Here is a 14502-nt window from a genome sequence, read left to right as displayed (position 1 = left end):
CACTTACCGGAGGGTCCGGCGGCAGACAATCGATGTTCTGGGATCGATTTATCACGTCTGGTTTAGACGCGATAAATCGATCCCGGAAGTGTTCGCCGTTGACGCCGGTACTCCAGCTCGGCGAGAGGAGTACGCGGCATCGACGGGGGAGCCTCCCTGCCGCGTCTGGACCCACGGTAAGTTCGGACTAAGGTACTTCGAATTCAGCTACGTTATTAATGTAGCTGAATTTGCGTACCTTAGTCCGAAGTGGGGGGTTAGTGGGGACCAGGCCTTACATGTGCAAATAATGCAGGTCTAAGGCCCAAGTCAGTGTAATTTTTTGGAAATTATTCCAGATTTATATTGATGTAACTGGGATCAGAATCTGTCTCCGAGTGTGTACTAAAATAGCGTCACTTTCTTATCAGGAAAAACACCAAGAAGATGATAAAATTCCGTAGTACATTGTGATCTGTTTGTCCAATTTTTTCTTACTCATTGTGGCTGTGATAACATTTACAAATGAAGCGTTCAGAGTAGTCACAAAGCATAATCCTGAACGGCCTGTGTCCAAATACGTGTGACTCACCCACAAATGTTGTTAATTCATGACTAGACATCCAAGCTTCCTCTTAATCCTAGTTGCATTTCCATTCAGGGGAAGGAGCCATCAAAAGCGCCAGTGCCAAGAAGTGAATTGCTTTTAAAGAAAATCTCTCCAAATAGAGCTCTCTTGAGAGCTGCTTATTTCATCAGCACAAGCAGTTTAATTCCTTTGCACCAAAGTCTTAGATTTTTCCCATCGGTAAATACTGATATTTCTCCCCCACCCTCAAGAACAAGGTATAATGCCCCCCCCCCACACACACACACACTCTCTCTCTCTCTCTCTCTCTCAGTAAGAAATCCTGGCTTCACGTGCCTATTGTGTGAAACAGCAGAGGAATCTACAAATAATTGTATATAGCTGTAGCATCAGAGCAGACATTGGGTATTCATTCACAGACCTTCTGAATGAAGCATCACAATGCGAATTGATCCCTATAGAATTCTAACAAGTTGGCAGATTGCCCCTCTTCTTCTAAAACATTTTATAGTTATGTTATGAAGGGTCCTAGACTGACAATTCCTCGGCCATAGAAAACAGCATGCGATCAGCAGCAGTGCAAGCTTCTTCCATGGTGCCTCACAAAGGCGCCTGTACCCTGACAACACCAAAGGATGAGTAGTTCGGTATCTGAGATTGGTCCATCCTTGACTTCTTTGTGGAGACTGCTAACAATGATGCCGTTTTGGGGAGACTAATGCAGCTTTCTGTGCCCCACAAAGAATGGATTGAGGCTTTGCATATTTAAGTGCAGCCCTCAGTAACAGTGAGGGTGACTAACCACTGGACCAAACTAGCAAGGGAAATGGTGGATTTTCCATCTCTTGATATATTCCGATCAAGACCGGAGGCTTTCTAAAGATGTGCTTTGGTCAAACAAGTTATTGGGCTCAATACCAGAGTCATTTGGTGCAATTCTGTAACCTGTGTTATACAGGAAGCTATAATAGATGATCAAATAGTCTCTTCTGGCCTTAAAATCTGTTAATCTGTGAACTAGTGGTAGTGATTTTTTTGTCACTTACTGGTCTGCTTGCAATAGATTTGTAGCTGGAAGCAAATGTTGCCAATTCTCTGAGTCCCCTTCCAGTCCTCAGGAATGCCTTTTGTACTTGTAAGGGGTCTATTATAGAACAGCATCAGTGGAAGTTTCCTGGTGTTCGCTGGCGTGTGGAGAATTATTTTGCTTGTGAAGTGAGAGCCCATTAATGTTTGGTTTGGTTTTGTTTTTTATTCCAGGTTGTCAGGGCTGCTGAGGAAGCTGCTTCCACCCTGGCCAGTTCCATACACCCTGAACAGTGCATCAAAGTGCTCTGCCCCATCATTCAAACCGCTGACTACCCCATTAATCTAGCTGCCATCAAAATGCAGACAAAAGTCATTGAAAGGATTTCGAAAGAATCTTTACATCAGCTCCTTCCTGATATCATCCCTGGATTGTTACAGGTACACAACCTTGCATGAATATTAGTATTCATCATCATCATCATGTTTATTTTGGTTGTGGCGAATGACCAACCGAGAAGAAGGCCCTGTCGTGCTAGCACTGTACAAACACTAAGAGCAAAGTATCATTTCTTTCTTTCTAATATCTGGTTAACAGCATATATGGGAGCTTCTAAAACCAGAATCTGGTGCATTTGGATTTCAATTTAAAGCAGATCTGTAGTTCTCTTTTTAGACTTTATCATTGTCTTCATACTTTAGTCTAAGGAAGGGAAAATCCAATTCTTGTTGAGTTCAAACTCTATCCTTGGAAACATGCATGGCTCCCAATGATGTTAATGGCAGCCAAGGCCCAGGCGTAACCAAGGGCAGGATTTAGCTCCTGTATTGTACAGGCTCTGTACATCCTAAACAGTGACCCTCACACAGGTAGATCACAGGCTCTTCTGTCATTCTGCTGAATCACTCAGAACTCGGCTGTAAGCCTGTGTCGGACCCAAACAGGCTGTGAAGCCCTCCTCACTTCCCAGTTCCCTGAACTTTACAACCAATTCATATTTGGACACCTATCATAACCAAATAGGAGCTGGGTGGGGTAGAGGTGTTTTTTGCCAACACTAAGGCAGGGTGTTGACATTACAATAATTGTGGTTTTCACGTTCATTGGTGACTGCGTGGGAATGGTGATCCATTTCTATGCCCACATACCAGGCAGGCAGCAGTGCCGGGCACTGTGGTTATGCTAGAAAGGAGACAGATAGAAATCCAGGAAGAGAGTAAGATAGGATGACATCTGAGAGAGTCACAAGGTTGACGATGGAAAGAAACAACAGAGAGTCCTGTGGCACCTTTAAGACTAACAGAAGTTTTGGGAGCATAAGCTTTCGTGGGTAAGAACCTCACTTCTTCAGATGCAAGTAATGGAAATCTCCAGAGGCAGGTATAAATCAGTATGGAGATAACGAGGTTAGTTCAATCAGGGAGGGTGAGGTGCTCTGCTAGCAGTTGAGGTGTGAACACCAAGGGAGGAGAAACTGCTTCTGTAGTTGGATAGCCATTCACAGTCAGACTAACACGGCTACCCCTCTGATGGAAAGAAATACATTCTTGTGGGGGGTTGGGCCTGTAAGGCCCCACTATGTCATAGGGGAACTTGGACGAGGAAACCTTCATACAGAGAATAAGCATAAGAAATGTCTCAAGAAACTGAAAATAACATTTAATCCTCTCTTCAACCTCAAGAGCATTAGAGTGATGTCAGAGCTTTACCCTATGCTATCCTTCCAATACCATCCCTACCATTGCCTCAGCCCCAGCAGTGTTGGCAACTCTTGCAACAGTTGCTGTTTTTCTTAAAGCCCCACCTCCTGGAGTCAGGTGATCACAGGAGAATCTTAGTTTTCATTTTAAAAAATGTTTCTAGCTTGTTGTGGAGAAGATTGAAAAGCGACCTGAATGTACCCAAAAGGCGTAAAAACTGTAAGGCAAATAAAAAGAACCCAACATTTATTATTTTTTGTAATCTCATCATTTTTAAGCCGGTCTCATGGTTTTTTGGAGACTAACTCATGATTTTTGAACAGTGTTGACAGTGACCTCACCACCTTTAGAAATCTATGCTGATCATGCAAATCCTTTTCTCATATTTGTCAAACCACTTTGTGATCCTTCTGAATGGAAGATGTTCTATGAACAGAAAGTCATTGTTGCCATCATTCAGCCAGATAATATTGGTGCAGTGCTTTAAAGGTAACAATGTCAAGTATACTAGTAATCAGTGTACCACAGTGAAATGTGTGTGAACAGCTCAGCTGCAATGACTGTGATCCCTACATCCTAAAAAGCAGAATTAGTTTGAAGGTACATTCATGGGATCTGTTTCATTTTCAAGTTGCTGGATAAGGATCTTGTTGTACAAGGCCAGGGTCGGGTTATGGCCTACGGGCACACCCCTGTATGTTACAGGAGGAGTTTCTCAGGCAGAATTCCAGCTGACTTGAGCCTGGTCTACACTGGGGCGGGGATTGATCTAAGATACGCAACTTCAGCTACGAGAATAGTGTAGCTGAAGTCGACGTATCTTAGCTCGACTTAGAATGACTTACTTTGCATCCTCGTGGCACGGGATCGACGGCTGCGGCTCCCCCGTCGACTTTGCTTCCGCCTCTCGCCGAGCTGGAGTTCAGCAGTCAACGGGAGAGCGATCGGGGATCGATTTATCGCGTCTACACTACACGCGATACATCGATCCCTGATAGATCGATCGCTACCCGCCAATCCGGCAGGTAGTGTAGACAAACCCTTTGTCAGAATTCCTGGGTCTCCAAGGAAGCACACACATGCCAATGGCAGCTCTGCCACTGTGTAAATGGAGGCAGCCTACATTTCTGCTGGGCACTGCCAGCTTTTCGCTATGGGGCAGTGGTCACTCCACAGCCGCCTTGCAGCTGACCCCTGTGCAGGGCATTAGTGAGGGGAAGGCTCTTTGCACTTCCTTTCTCCCCCACTTTGTGCGCCCCTGCCAGGCCAGCCAGAATCTGACACTGAGGCCAGAAAAGGTTAGTTGGAACAGATATACTAGCATAGCTCTAATGGCAAACCTTCCTAGTGCTGACATGGCTTATACTGGCCAAAAAAAAGTGCTTTTGCCATTATAGCTTCTACCAATTTCCCGAGTGAAATAAGATCATCTGGCCAAAGCACTTTTGTGCCAGTGTAACCGTATCTACATTGGGGCTTTTGCCGGAAGAGAAATGTTACCAAAAAAAATCACCCTCCTAACTGACATGGCTACCTTGGAAACAGTTTCTAGTGGAGACCTGCTCCACCTGAATAGAGTAAGGAACCGTGACTTTACAGGATATACCGAAGTTACGGTATCAAGGTTCTCCTCCTTTTGTTCTCTTCGAACAGAAGCGCTGTTGGAACACGTAGCATAAATACTTAAGTGCAGCTAAGGTTATTCCTGATGTCAGAGCGTGTTGTGAAAACGAGAGTGCACAGCCCTGCCTCTCTCTGGAGTCCTGTCCTCGGAGATATTTTGTGGCTTTCATTTTTCTAGTAAATTTCAGTCATAGAGTTAGTGAACTCCCTCCTGGCTTTCAGTGACTGATTCACCCTGCACGAATGTTGCAAAGCCAAGACAGTAATGTGTATGGAACCCAAACATTTTTTCCAAGGTAGAGTCTGCGCTCCTCCTCTAATCAATCGTCTTGTCAGTTTTACCACAGTCTCATGAGGTGAAGCCTTCTGACATCACAATTACATTTCAAAAGGTCTGTTAGCCATTACCTGGAATAGGCAAAAGGCCCTTGTCTTATGTCATTCAGCAGTACAACTTCATTGTACAGAGCTTGTTATCTGAAAAACAATTCACAGGCTTAAATACAGCTACAACATTGAAATTAGAAAAGAACTGGCATGGGGAAGGGTCGAAAGAGGATTTCAGATGAGACCAGAAGGAATGGAGAACTGACAAGGCAGGAACAGAGACACCCTGAGCGTTTCTCTTTTTGTAAAGAGAGACACAACTAAAGGATTCTTCTGTCTGAAAAAACAGCCCAAAACAGTATTTCAGGCTGGGGTCAGCCTTGGGCTGGGGGCGCCCAAAGAGCAACTACTGTCACGTGCCTCAGTATGATTCCTGATCTTCTCTCCAGTGCCACATAATGCTGCAGTTTTGTTATCGTCACTTTATGGAATAAAAATTCAAATACAATTAAAAGAATAAACATAAAGGTCAGTGTATGGGAGGGATGGGGATAGAAGATTCAAGTCAGGTAATGTTATCTTGGGAAATTTGATTTGTCATTCGTTTGGGCTGTGTTCAATTAGCTATGACTTTTTTTAGTCTGGTTGTCAATATTTTCTGCCTTTTTCTATCTGACTGCTAAACCAGCTGGGGATTATATTTCCCATTCAGCAAGATCATCTGGGATAAAGGATGCTTTAAACATCCCTTTGGAACAAGTTGAGATCCAATCCCAACAGTCTTTACTCAGGCAAGAGTCCCATTGAGGTTATGAGAGTTATGCTGGAGCAAGGGCTGCATATAATAACCATTGCAGAATGAGCCCTCACCATTTAGTGATCGGCCAGCTCCAGTTTACATGCTAGTCTTTGGCCACATTTTATTTGTTTCCACTTTTCATAGCAAATAACCACATTATAAACACTAAAAACTAAATGTAATTCCACCCTGGAACAGATTCATCCCTGGTTTAACTCACCTAGCTTCCGTGGGGTTGCACTAGAGATAAGTTAGGCCTTTTGTCTATTGGGCAATCAAATACATACTTACATTTTACTTACCCGTTTTATATTTGTCCGTTCCTTCTGCTATCATTGAGGTAACGAAAAGACCCTGTAATTTATGATTAATGATCAAAATCATTCAAGACTGTTTCACAGGATAAATTATTTCAGACCTTTCCGAATATTACAAAATGAAATCGCCCACAGTCGTAATTACCTTTAAAATCCTGTCTTTTGTGTCTGGCTACAAAGTTCAACTTGTTACCCAGCATCTTGAATGTGTCCGGTGTGTGATGTTTTGGATAATTTTCATTGTAATTAATAGACAGACACATAACACTAACAAGGAATTTGGGATTAATTAAAGTTGCCAACGGCCTCATCTGCACATAAAAATTGTACGGCTATCCCAGTAGTATTTGTACTGCTATCCCAGTATAGTTAAACCAGTGCAACCTCACTTATGTAGATGTGGTTATACTGGTAAAAAGATTCCTTTGAGTATGTGTGCACTGCAATGGGAGATGTGATTGCAGCTTGGATAGACATACCCGAACCCGCTTTCATCTAGCTAGCACAGCCAAAACTAACAGTAGAGATACAGCGGCCCAGACCCTAGCACAGGCTAGGAACTCAAGTCCGTACCCAGGCTTCCAAGTGAGCTTGTCCATGCAGCTGCTCATTCATTGCTCCTTTTAGCCATGCTAGCTAGACCAAAGCTAGCACAGACATGCCTACCCGAGCTGCAGTTGCATCTCCCGTTGCAGTGTAGACATACCCGAGGCCATGTCTACATGGGGCCCCCCTGGAAAATTCAAGTGAATCAAGCAAAGGTGTGAAGTTAATGTGCATATAAGTTAAAGCATGTTAAGCAACCCCTCATGCTGTCACTCAGGACTAAAGTGGCTGTAGTTTCCTGTAATTTAATCCTTCTGAGGCAAACTAAAACCATTTTATTCCTGAGTGAGAGCATCCAAACTGGGGTTAACATGCTTTAACTGACACGCATTAACTTCCACATCTTCACTTCGTTTGCCTTCACTTTTCTGGGTGTCTCCATGTAGACAAGTCCTTATGGTGGTACAGCTATTGCTGTCGGGAAGGGGAAAAAGCTATACCAGTATAAACACCTTTATACTGGAATAACTGAGTCCACACTAGGGGTTAGAGCAATGTAACTATGGCAATAGAAAGCACCACCCCGTCCAAAATTGTTAAACTGGTATAAAAACTGTGTGTGGACAGTGATACAGTGGCAGTATGTGGCCTCAGAATGGGAAATACCCGTACATTTTACTCCTGTGGATGGTAAATGTCCAGTTTGTAATGACATCTCAAGTAATAAGAATACCTTTATTATCATTATTAATATTACACATTTTAATATTAATAAATTACATGTTTTTAAGGTTTATATTGTATTAGCTGACCACTTCTGGGGCCCATTGTGTTAGGCGCTATAAAATCACATAGTGAGAGACCGCTCCTGCCCTCTAGAGCTCAACAGACAAGACAGTAAAATGGTGAGAGGGGAAGTGACTTGCCCTTGATCACACAGCAGGGCCAGGACTAGAAGCCTGCTGTCCTGAACCCCAGATCAGTACCTATCTGCTCTAGAAGTGCAAACTATTATGCTCTTCAGTACAATCGGGAGTGGGGCGGGGGGTAATCTACAAATTTAGAACAATATTTAGCTTCCTTCCTCCCCTACAAAAGCCACATTTTAATATGTTGGTAGAAATCTGTGCTGGCCCCTCAGTAAAAATACCAGCCCTGCTTGGGTGAACGCTGCGAAACGACATGCCAGCTGTAGCATGCAGTCCACCAAAGTAGCTGTGTATCTGTTACTCGTTGCTGTTCATTGATCAATGATCACTTGAGTGCAGAACTAGCAGCATGAGCCATAGAGCTGCAATGGCTTGGTGGATAGTCTGAGGTCTCTCCCATTTTTAGAGATGTGGCCCACTAGCCCCAAGGAGCACATGATGTATTGTCTCAAAGTAGTTCCTGCCTGAAGTTAATCAGAAAGTGTATTGTAACGTAGCTCATCTGAACAGCTGGGCCTGACAGATATGCACAGGACATAGCGTAGCGTAGTGTGCTTTTCCTATTTCAAAATAAATATTACATGCATAAATGAATTATCTTAAAAAAACTATCGTCCATTGTTTGTAGTGTCGTAGCCGTATTGGTCCCAGGCTATAATAGAGACAAGGTGAGTGAGAGAATATCTTTTATTGGACCATCTTCTGTTGTCTCTTTCACCAACATCTCACCCACCTTGTCTGTCTTAAAAAGACACGACAGTAGTACACAATATTAATAATTTGCACTTTATCGCACCTCGATGCCATGGTGGTTTGAGTGCTACAAACAAATAGCTTCCATTTGAGGATCCTAATGCACTTCACAAAACAGCCTTTGGGTCCGATCCTGCCAAACGCATGCCCATCAGGGACTTTATTACGTTCCCATATCAAGCTTGTAAGGTCTGATCCAAAGGCCATTGAAGTCAATGGAAAGACTTAGGCTCTGTTTTAGCCAAATTCTTCCTTCTGTCACCTACTTACAACCCAACTGGCATCAACGGGAATTTCTTCTATATTTGTGAGGGCAGAACTGAGCCCTCGGTGTTAGTTTAATCCCTTTATGGATCCAGAACTCACCATGGAACTTCATCACGGATGATAGCAGTAGAAAGAACTCAGATCCAGCAAAATACACCACTGAAGGTACAATTCCTCACGAGCCTAATTCTAGAGCCCATTACACTCAGTGAGAGTCTTTCTGTGGATTTTGTAAAGTGTTTACCAGCCCATTAGTAAACTGATTGGAAAAGATCTTGGAAAGTGACCTTTGATTTGTGCAACCTTTTTGTTTCTCCTGGTCTAGGGGTACGATAATACAGAGAGCAGTGTTCGCAAAGCCAGCGTGTTTTGCCTAGTGGCAATTTATTCAGTAATTGGAGAAGAACTGAAACCTCACCTCGCACAGCTCACAGGAAGCAAGGTACAATGTTACAGCCTCTTGAATATTTTCTACTAGGTAACTGAACGGTGTGTGCTCTCAGCAACTGAAGGCTTGTCTTCATTGCAGGCTTAGTTCTCTTGAGTTCACCCCTCTCTAGTTTAGCCTGGCTTGATTTAGAGCAGCCACACTGCAAAACAACCCTTGAGCAGCACAGTGTGTTTGGATTAGCAGCAAGGAGTAGCTGAGACCCCACTACCTTACTGGCTTGAGCATTGGCAACACTCAAGCTTCAGTCCATGTTTGTGTATGCACAGGAGTCAGGTTAGGGGCAACATTCATGACAGCTCGAGCTAACAGTGCAGTGAAGACAAGCCCTCAATCCAGCGCTGTCCTGCATACAAGAATTAATTGGCTATACCACATGCTCCTGCTGGCTTGTGTCTTCACTGACTGTGTGGTATCAAGAACATTTCATAATATGTAGGCTACGGCCCTGCAGTCTGTTCTGTGTGAGTGGATCCCTGCGCCTCTACAGAGCGACAGACAGGACTCCTACCCACACAGATCAGATTGCAGGATCAGGGTCATGCCCTGAAAAATGCCAACAATGAATGTAAAAATTCAGGAGTCACTGAAGTGGGAGTTTTGCCATTCACTGCAATGTAGACAGGATTTCTCCCCAGATATTTTCCTGCTACCAATTTTTTTTTTTATTTTAGTAACTATCTGTTTTCATGTTATCACCTCCTTTATGCTTTGATCCTGCATGGGCAGATCCCTGCCCCACACAGAGCTCACTGCAGGATCCACACTTAAGGGTTTTGCCCTAATATTTCCAGTGAACTTTTGCTGTCTTTCTTTTCTGGATTATTTGATCTTCTTCTAACTTCTTTTATCTTCCAGATGAAGCTTCTAAACTTGTACATAAAGAGGGCCCAGACCACCAATAGTAACAGCAGCTCATCTTCAGATGTTTCAACGCACAGTTAATGGATATATCTGGACATGTGTGTAGACTTAGAAGCAATCAGCGGTGCCTCTCAGAGACCTTTCTGCTACCCTTTCTTCATTGGCACGTCCCATCAGCTAAAGGAGGCCATGCAGATATTTATTGCAATCAGTATTTTAGTCCTTTAAAGCTTTTATGTAGACTCTGATTGGTACTGAAAGTAAAGGAAGCAAGGCCTGTGTTGCAGTACTCATTTAAGAAAAAACAACCGTAGAAATCCATACTTAAACATATTGGTATAGACAGCTGAAATCTTTCCCATATGTTTAGGTTGCAGTGTTTCAGAACTGAGTCCAAATAACATGTTCATGCTTAAAAGCGAAATGAGTCCCTTTTTTTAGTTAATTTGACACAAAGTTTTGTTTTTTAATGTATTCATTATCTGCTGTGTGAGCAGTTTTTCCTTCTGGATGTAACCCATTTTGGCTAGACCCTTCACCTCCCAAGTGCGGTGGTGTGTCCCCGTTCTATAACTCTGATCTGAAACTGGCCTAAACTGCAAGATCTTGATGATGAAATCTTTGCAAATATTGCCGTGCTTCTGGCTTTTTACGCTTTAAGACGGATCGGTACCTTTATTGAGTAATGACAAAAATCCAAGTTTTATAGCTAACGCTCCAGATTTCCATATGGGCTAAGAATTTCTCTGCAGCTTTTCCCCACCCGGCAGTATCGTCTAACAAGAGCAACCCGGGTCTCCCACCTGTACCTAACAGGGTTAACATCAGCCCAGCCTTCCACCTTCTTCCGTTGCTCAGAAGACCCTGGGGGTTCATTTCAAAGGCAGGATAGTGGGTTTGTCGTCAGGACTGCGCAGTGGAGACTTGCCGAAGTCTGTGAAACTAGCTGAGCCATCTTTATTTTTGTTGAAGTCTGTTCTGAAAGGGGCTGATCTACAACTCTGGTTCGACAGCTCTGGTGATGGATAATGAATAGCCTCAATTACCATGGGCCATTCCCCTCCACACTTCCGAGCCTCGTTTGGCTCAGGAAATGGAAAGGGGAACTCTTAACCGGACAAAATATTCCTGTACATTTAAACTTGCAGCTTGGCCCTAGTGTTTAATAAGACAACGCCCCCCCTCCCCTGCACACCCGCCCACGACCTTGTGCCTAAAATGCCTGCAGTGTAGTTAACCAGCATTTTAACCTCTTCTTCGCCGACGGAACCAGAGTACGATCCTGCAAGGCACTTAGCACCTCTGAATAGGTGTTGAGTGCCCTCAGCTGCCATTGGCTTCAGTGGAGATGGGGTCGCTCAGCCCAGGCAGGATCGGGCCCCTGTAATAGGCAAGGCTGGCGGAATTCTTGAATGGACTTGTCAGCGAGGGGAAAACTTAGAACCAACCCAGCCCCAGTGAAATATACCAGCAGAGGGGCCCTCCCAGGCTCTGCACATCCCCTGCAGAGTGGCCTGGGGTCCACATAGACACCCACCCAGGGAAGGCTAATGCCATGTCGACTCAACACCCCCCCATCAGTTTGTTGAAAGACCTGATCCTGAGAGGTGCTGAGTGGCCTTCAGCTCCCATTGAAATCAATAACAGTTGAAGCTGGCTCAGGATCCAGCAGAATCGGGCCCCAAAGCAGCAGGTTTTTCAGCCTCCTTCATCCCTTGTGTGACAAAGTGGAAGGGACAATCCGGCTCCTGTTTTTTTCAGGATGGGCCCTATCTTACACTGGCTGCAGGATCAGGCAATTTGTCTGCTGCTCTTCCTGCATATAACGCCGTCATAAGAGAGATCTTTACTAGCCTGTATTGTGGTGTTTCCCCAAAGACTCACCGCAGACTCGAAAATGCCTTCATTGGAGGGAGGCTGTTATAACCTGCGCTAGCCAATAAAATCCAGTCTCCCTTCGCATGGACCATTCACTTTCACCCCTTCTCGAGACGCTTGCTAGAGGTTTTCTTCTTCTTTTTTTAATTCTTGTTGTGGATGATTTGAATTATTTTAGTTTAACGTGAATTAATTTTCCCTTTTGAGGAAATATTCAATCAGTATGTTGGCAGCAATCTGCTGTCCCATTTAAATTTTTAGGGTGTTTTATTTTTAAACTACTTTCCTAACAGTCAGTATTTTAAACGTCTCTTTTCCCATCTCAGTTCAGCATCTTCTGGGGTCCAAACCCCCGAAGTGGAATGCAAAGTCTGCGGAATGGACTGTGTTGTGTGCTTAGTCCTTCCAGCTGTCTGACCGTTCTTGTTCCATCCCGGTTTGCTGTTTGTTTGTTTGAATGGCACACTGTGGCAGATCTATGTGAATTGAATTCCTTCTGAAATGATTTTATATATTTTATAAAATACTGTTAGTATGCACTGAGTGAATGCACTGTAACGTCCATAAACTGACCTACCGCATATGCTGACACTACAGTACGAATTAACAACTCGTCTCTTAGAAATACATGTGAAATATGTTGCTGCTGCTGCTTGGAGACTTCAGTGATGAGCTTGTATTTCCAGATGTTATTAGCATAATTGGGGCTGCAGATCACAGAACCAGGCCTTACTTTCTTAATCAGATACTGTTTTGTTTATCAACAGATGCTTATTAATGTGATACTTTGTTTCATTACACAAGTCAATCAAGGACTGTTCATCCTTTGAGTACTCTAGATGTCTGTTACACCTGTATACAGTAGGAGGCATTCTGCTTCAATTATTTATAAATTCATTTGCGTATAATGTACATAGTAAGGTTGGTTTAGAGTTTTGAACATGACCGGATTTTCCTTTGAAGTACTCAAAGGGCTAGCTCTGAATGTCACTTGTATGATCTCCAGTGTTCTGCATTCTGAAAGCTGATCAATCATATTTTCTTTCGCAAGCATAAAGGTCTCTCTGGCTACAAATCTGACAGTGTCCGCGGGCACATTTGCAGAGAAGGATCTGCATGTGGGCGAGACATCACTGCGACAGTGAGGCAGGTGTTAATGTTTTCCCAGCAGTAGCCACCTACAACAGCTGCCTTTTTCTTGCTGCCCATTATACAGGGCTTCAGTTTTTGGTATCTTACAAGAAAAACATTTCTTTGATTTGCCCACCATGCTTATAAAGTCTGACTGTGAGGAACTGTGAAAATACCAGCACCCTTTGGCTGTGGGGTTGCTTAAATCTCAGACAAGGATGGCCATTCTATCATTGGCTGTACCAGTGCTCCATGGGCATGAGCAAATCAATTGATACATCCCCCTCACAGTTTTAAGTACTGTAGTTCTCTCATGTAGTGCAGAATTATTGAGGCATGTGGCTTTCTTAAGGTACACTATGTGTGCTTGCCTGGATTACAATACAAGACAAGACTTCTTTTCTATTGCTTATTACTAGCTTACCAATAACCTGTATAAGTAACGTAACTCGCATCTTTGTCATCTAAATCTTTTCCCCTCCTCATCCCTTTATTTATCAAGCATAATATGACATATTAAGGGACAGAAAATAAAACTTTGTAGAATACAGCAGGACTTTGCTAACAATAATGTTTTAAGTGGGAAGTAAAAACTGCTCTGAAAAATGTCAGCCATAAGAAATGATTTTGTTGGCACAGTGTTCATGCGCATGTATTTTTTTTTTCTTTTTTCCTTCTTTTTTTGGCTTTTGTCATGTTACATCCATATCTGTATTTATATCTTATTTGTTTAACTTTTGAGTGTATCATGGCAAATGTACAGATGTTTTTTTGTTAACATTTATGTGATAGAATTTGCTAAAAAAAAATAAAATAAAACCTTTTGAGTTTGCCCTAGAATAAATGAAACTTACGTTTAATTTCCTGCTGAGCCATCTTTAAATGACTGTTTGATACCTACATCTCACATCTGTTCATTCACATGGATAGACTGAAAGCGTTTACCTTTTGTTTGATAACAGCAAATGTTGATATCATTTGTATAGCAACACCACCATGCTAGGCATTTTACAGACAAATACTAAGACAGAGCCTCTGCCCCATAGAGCTTACCATTGCAGGGCTTGGACCCAATTCCGGAGGATTGTGGGATGTTGCTTGGCAACCGTCCATTTCGAAGGACGACGGTATAAGTGCTGAAGCAGTTCAGGAGCTGTGTTGTAGCGTCGTGAGTGACTAAAAAGTCCAATTCTCAAGTCCTTGTCACAGCTAATGCAGGCTTAAGGCAAGGGCCAGAAGATGAAGCCAGTGCACTGCTAGCGCGCTGTGGCCTGCTGTACTTGTCCTCTCAGCTTTCTTGGCTTTCCCGTCTCTCAACCCCCTCT

General features: G+C 43.3%; 1 protein-coding gene across 31 annotated transcripts in view; it reads left to right on the top strand.

Moving 5' to 3' along the window:
• The window catches only part of CLASP1 (cytoplasmic linker associated protein 1), a 263544-nt gene extending 249518 nt beyond the window's left edge, over nucleotides 1–14026 (top strand). For all 31 annotated transcript variants that reach the window (XM_034785912.1, XM_034785914.1, XM_034785910.1 and 28 more), the window contains 3 exons: nucleotides 1829–2035; nucleotides 9182–9298; nucleotides 10163–14026. In XM_034785912.1, coding sequence (XP_034641803.1) covers nucleotides 1829–2035; nucleotides 9182–9298; nucleotides 10163–10249 — 411 coding nt within the window. In that variant the 3' untranslated portion in view covers nucleotides 10250–14026. The remainder of the gene's footprint in view (nucleotides 1–1828; nucleotides 2036–9181; nucleotides 9299–10162) is intronic.
• The last annotated feature ends 476 nt before the right edge of the window (nucleotides 14027–14502 follow it).

This window comes from Trachemys scripta, chromosome 11, assembly GCF_013100865.1.
Source record: "Trachemys scripta elegans isolate TJP31775 chromosome 11, CAS_Tse_1.0, whole genome shotgun sequence".
Taxonomy (NCBI): Eukaryota; Metazoa; Chordata; order Testudines; family Emydidae; genus Trachemys; species Trachemys scripta.
The sequence above is the reverse complement of the archived record's forward strand: the minus strand, read 5'-3'. Positions and strand labels throughout refer to the sequence as shown.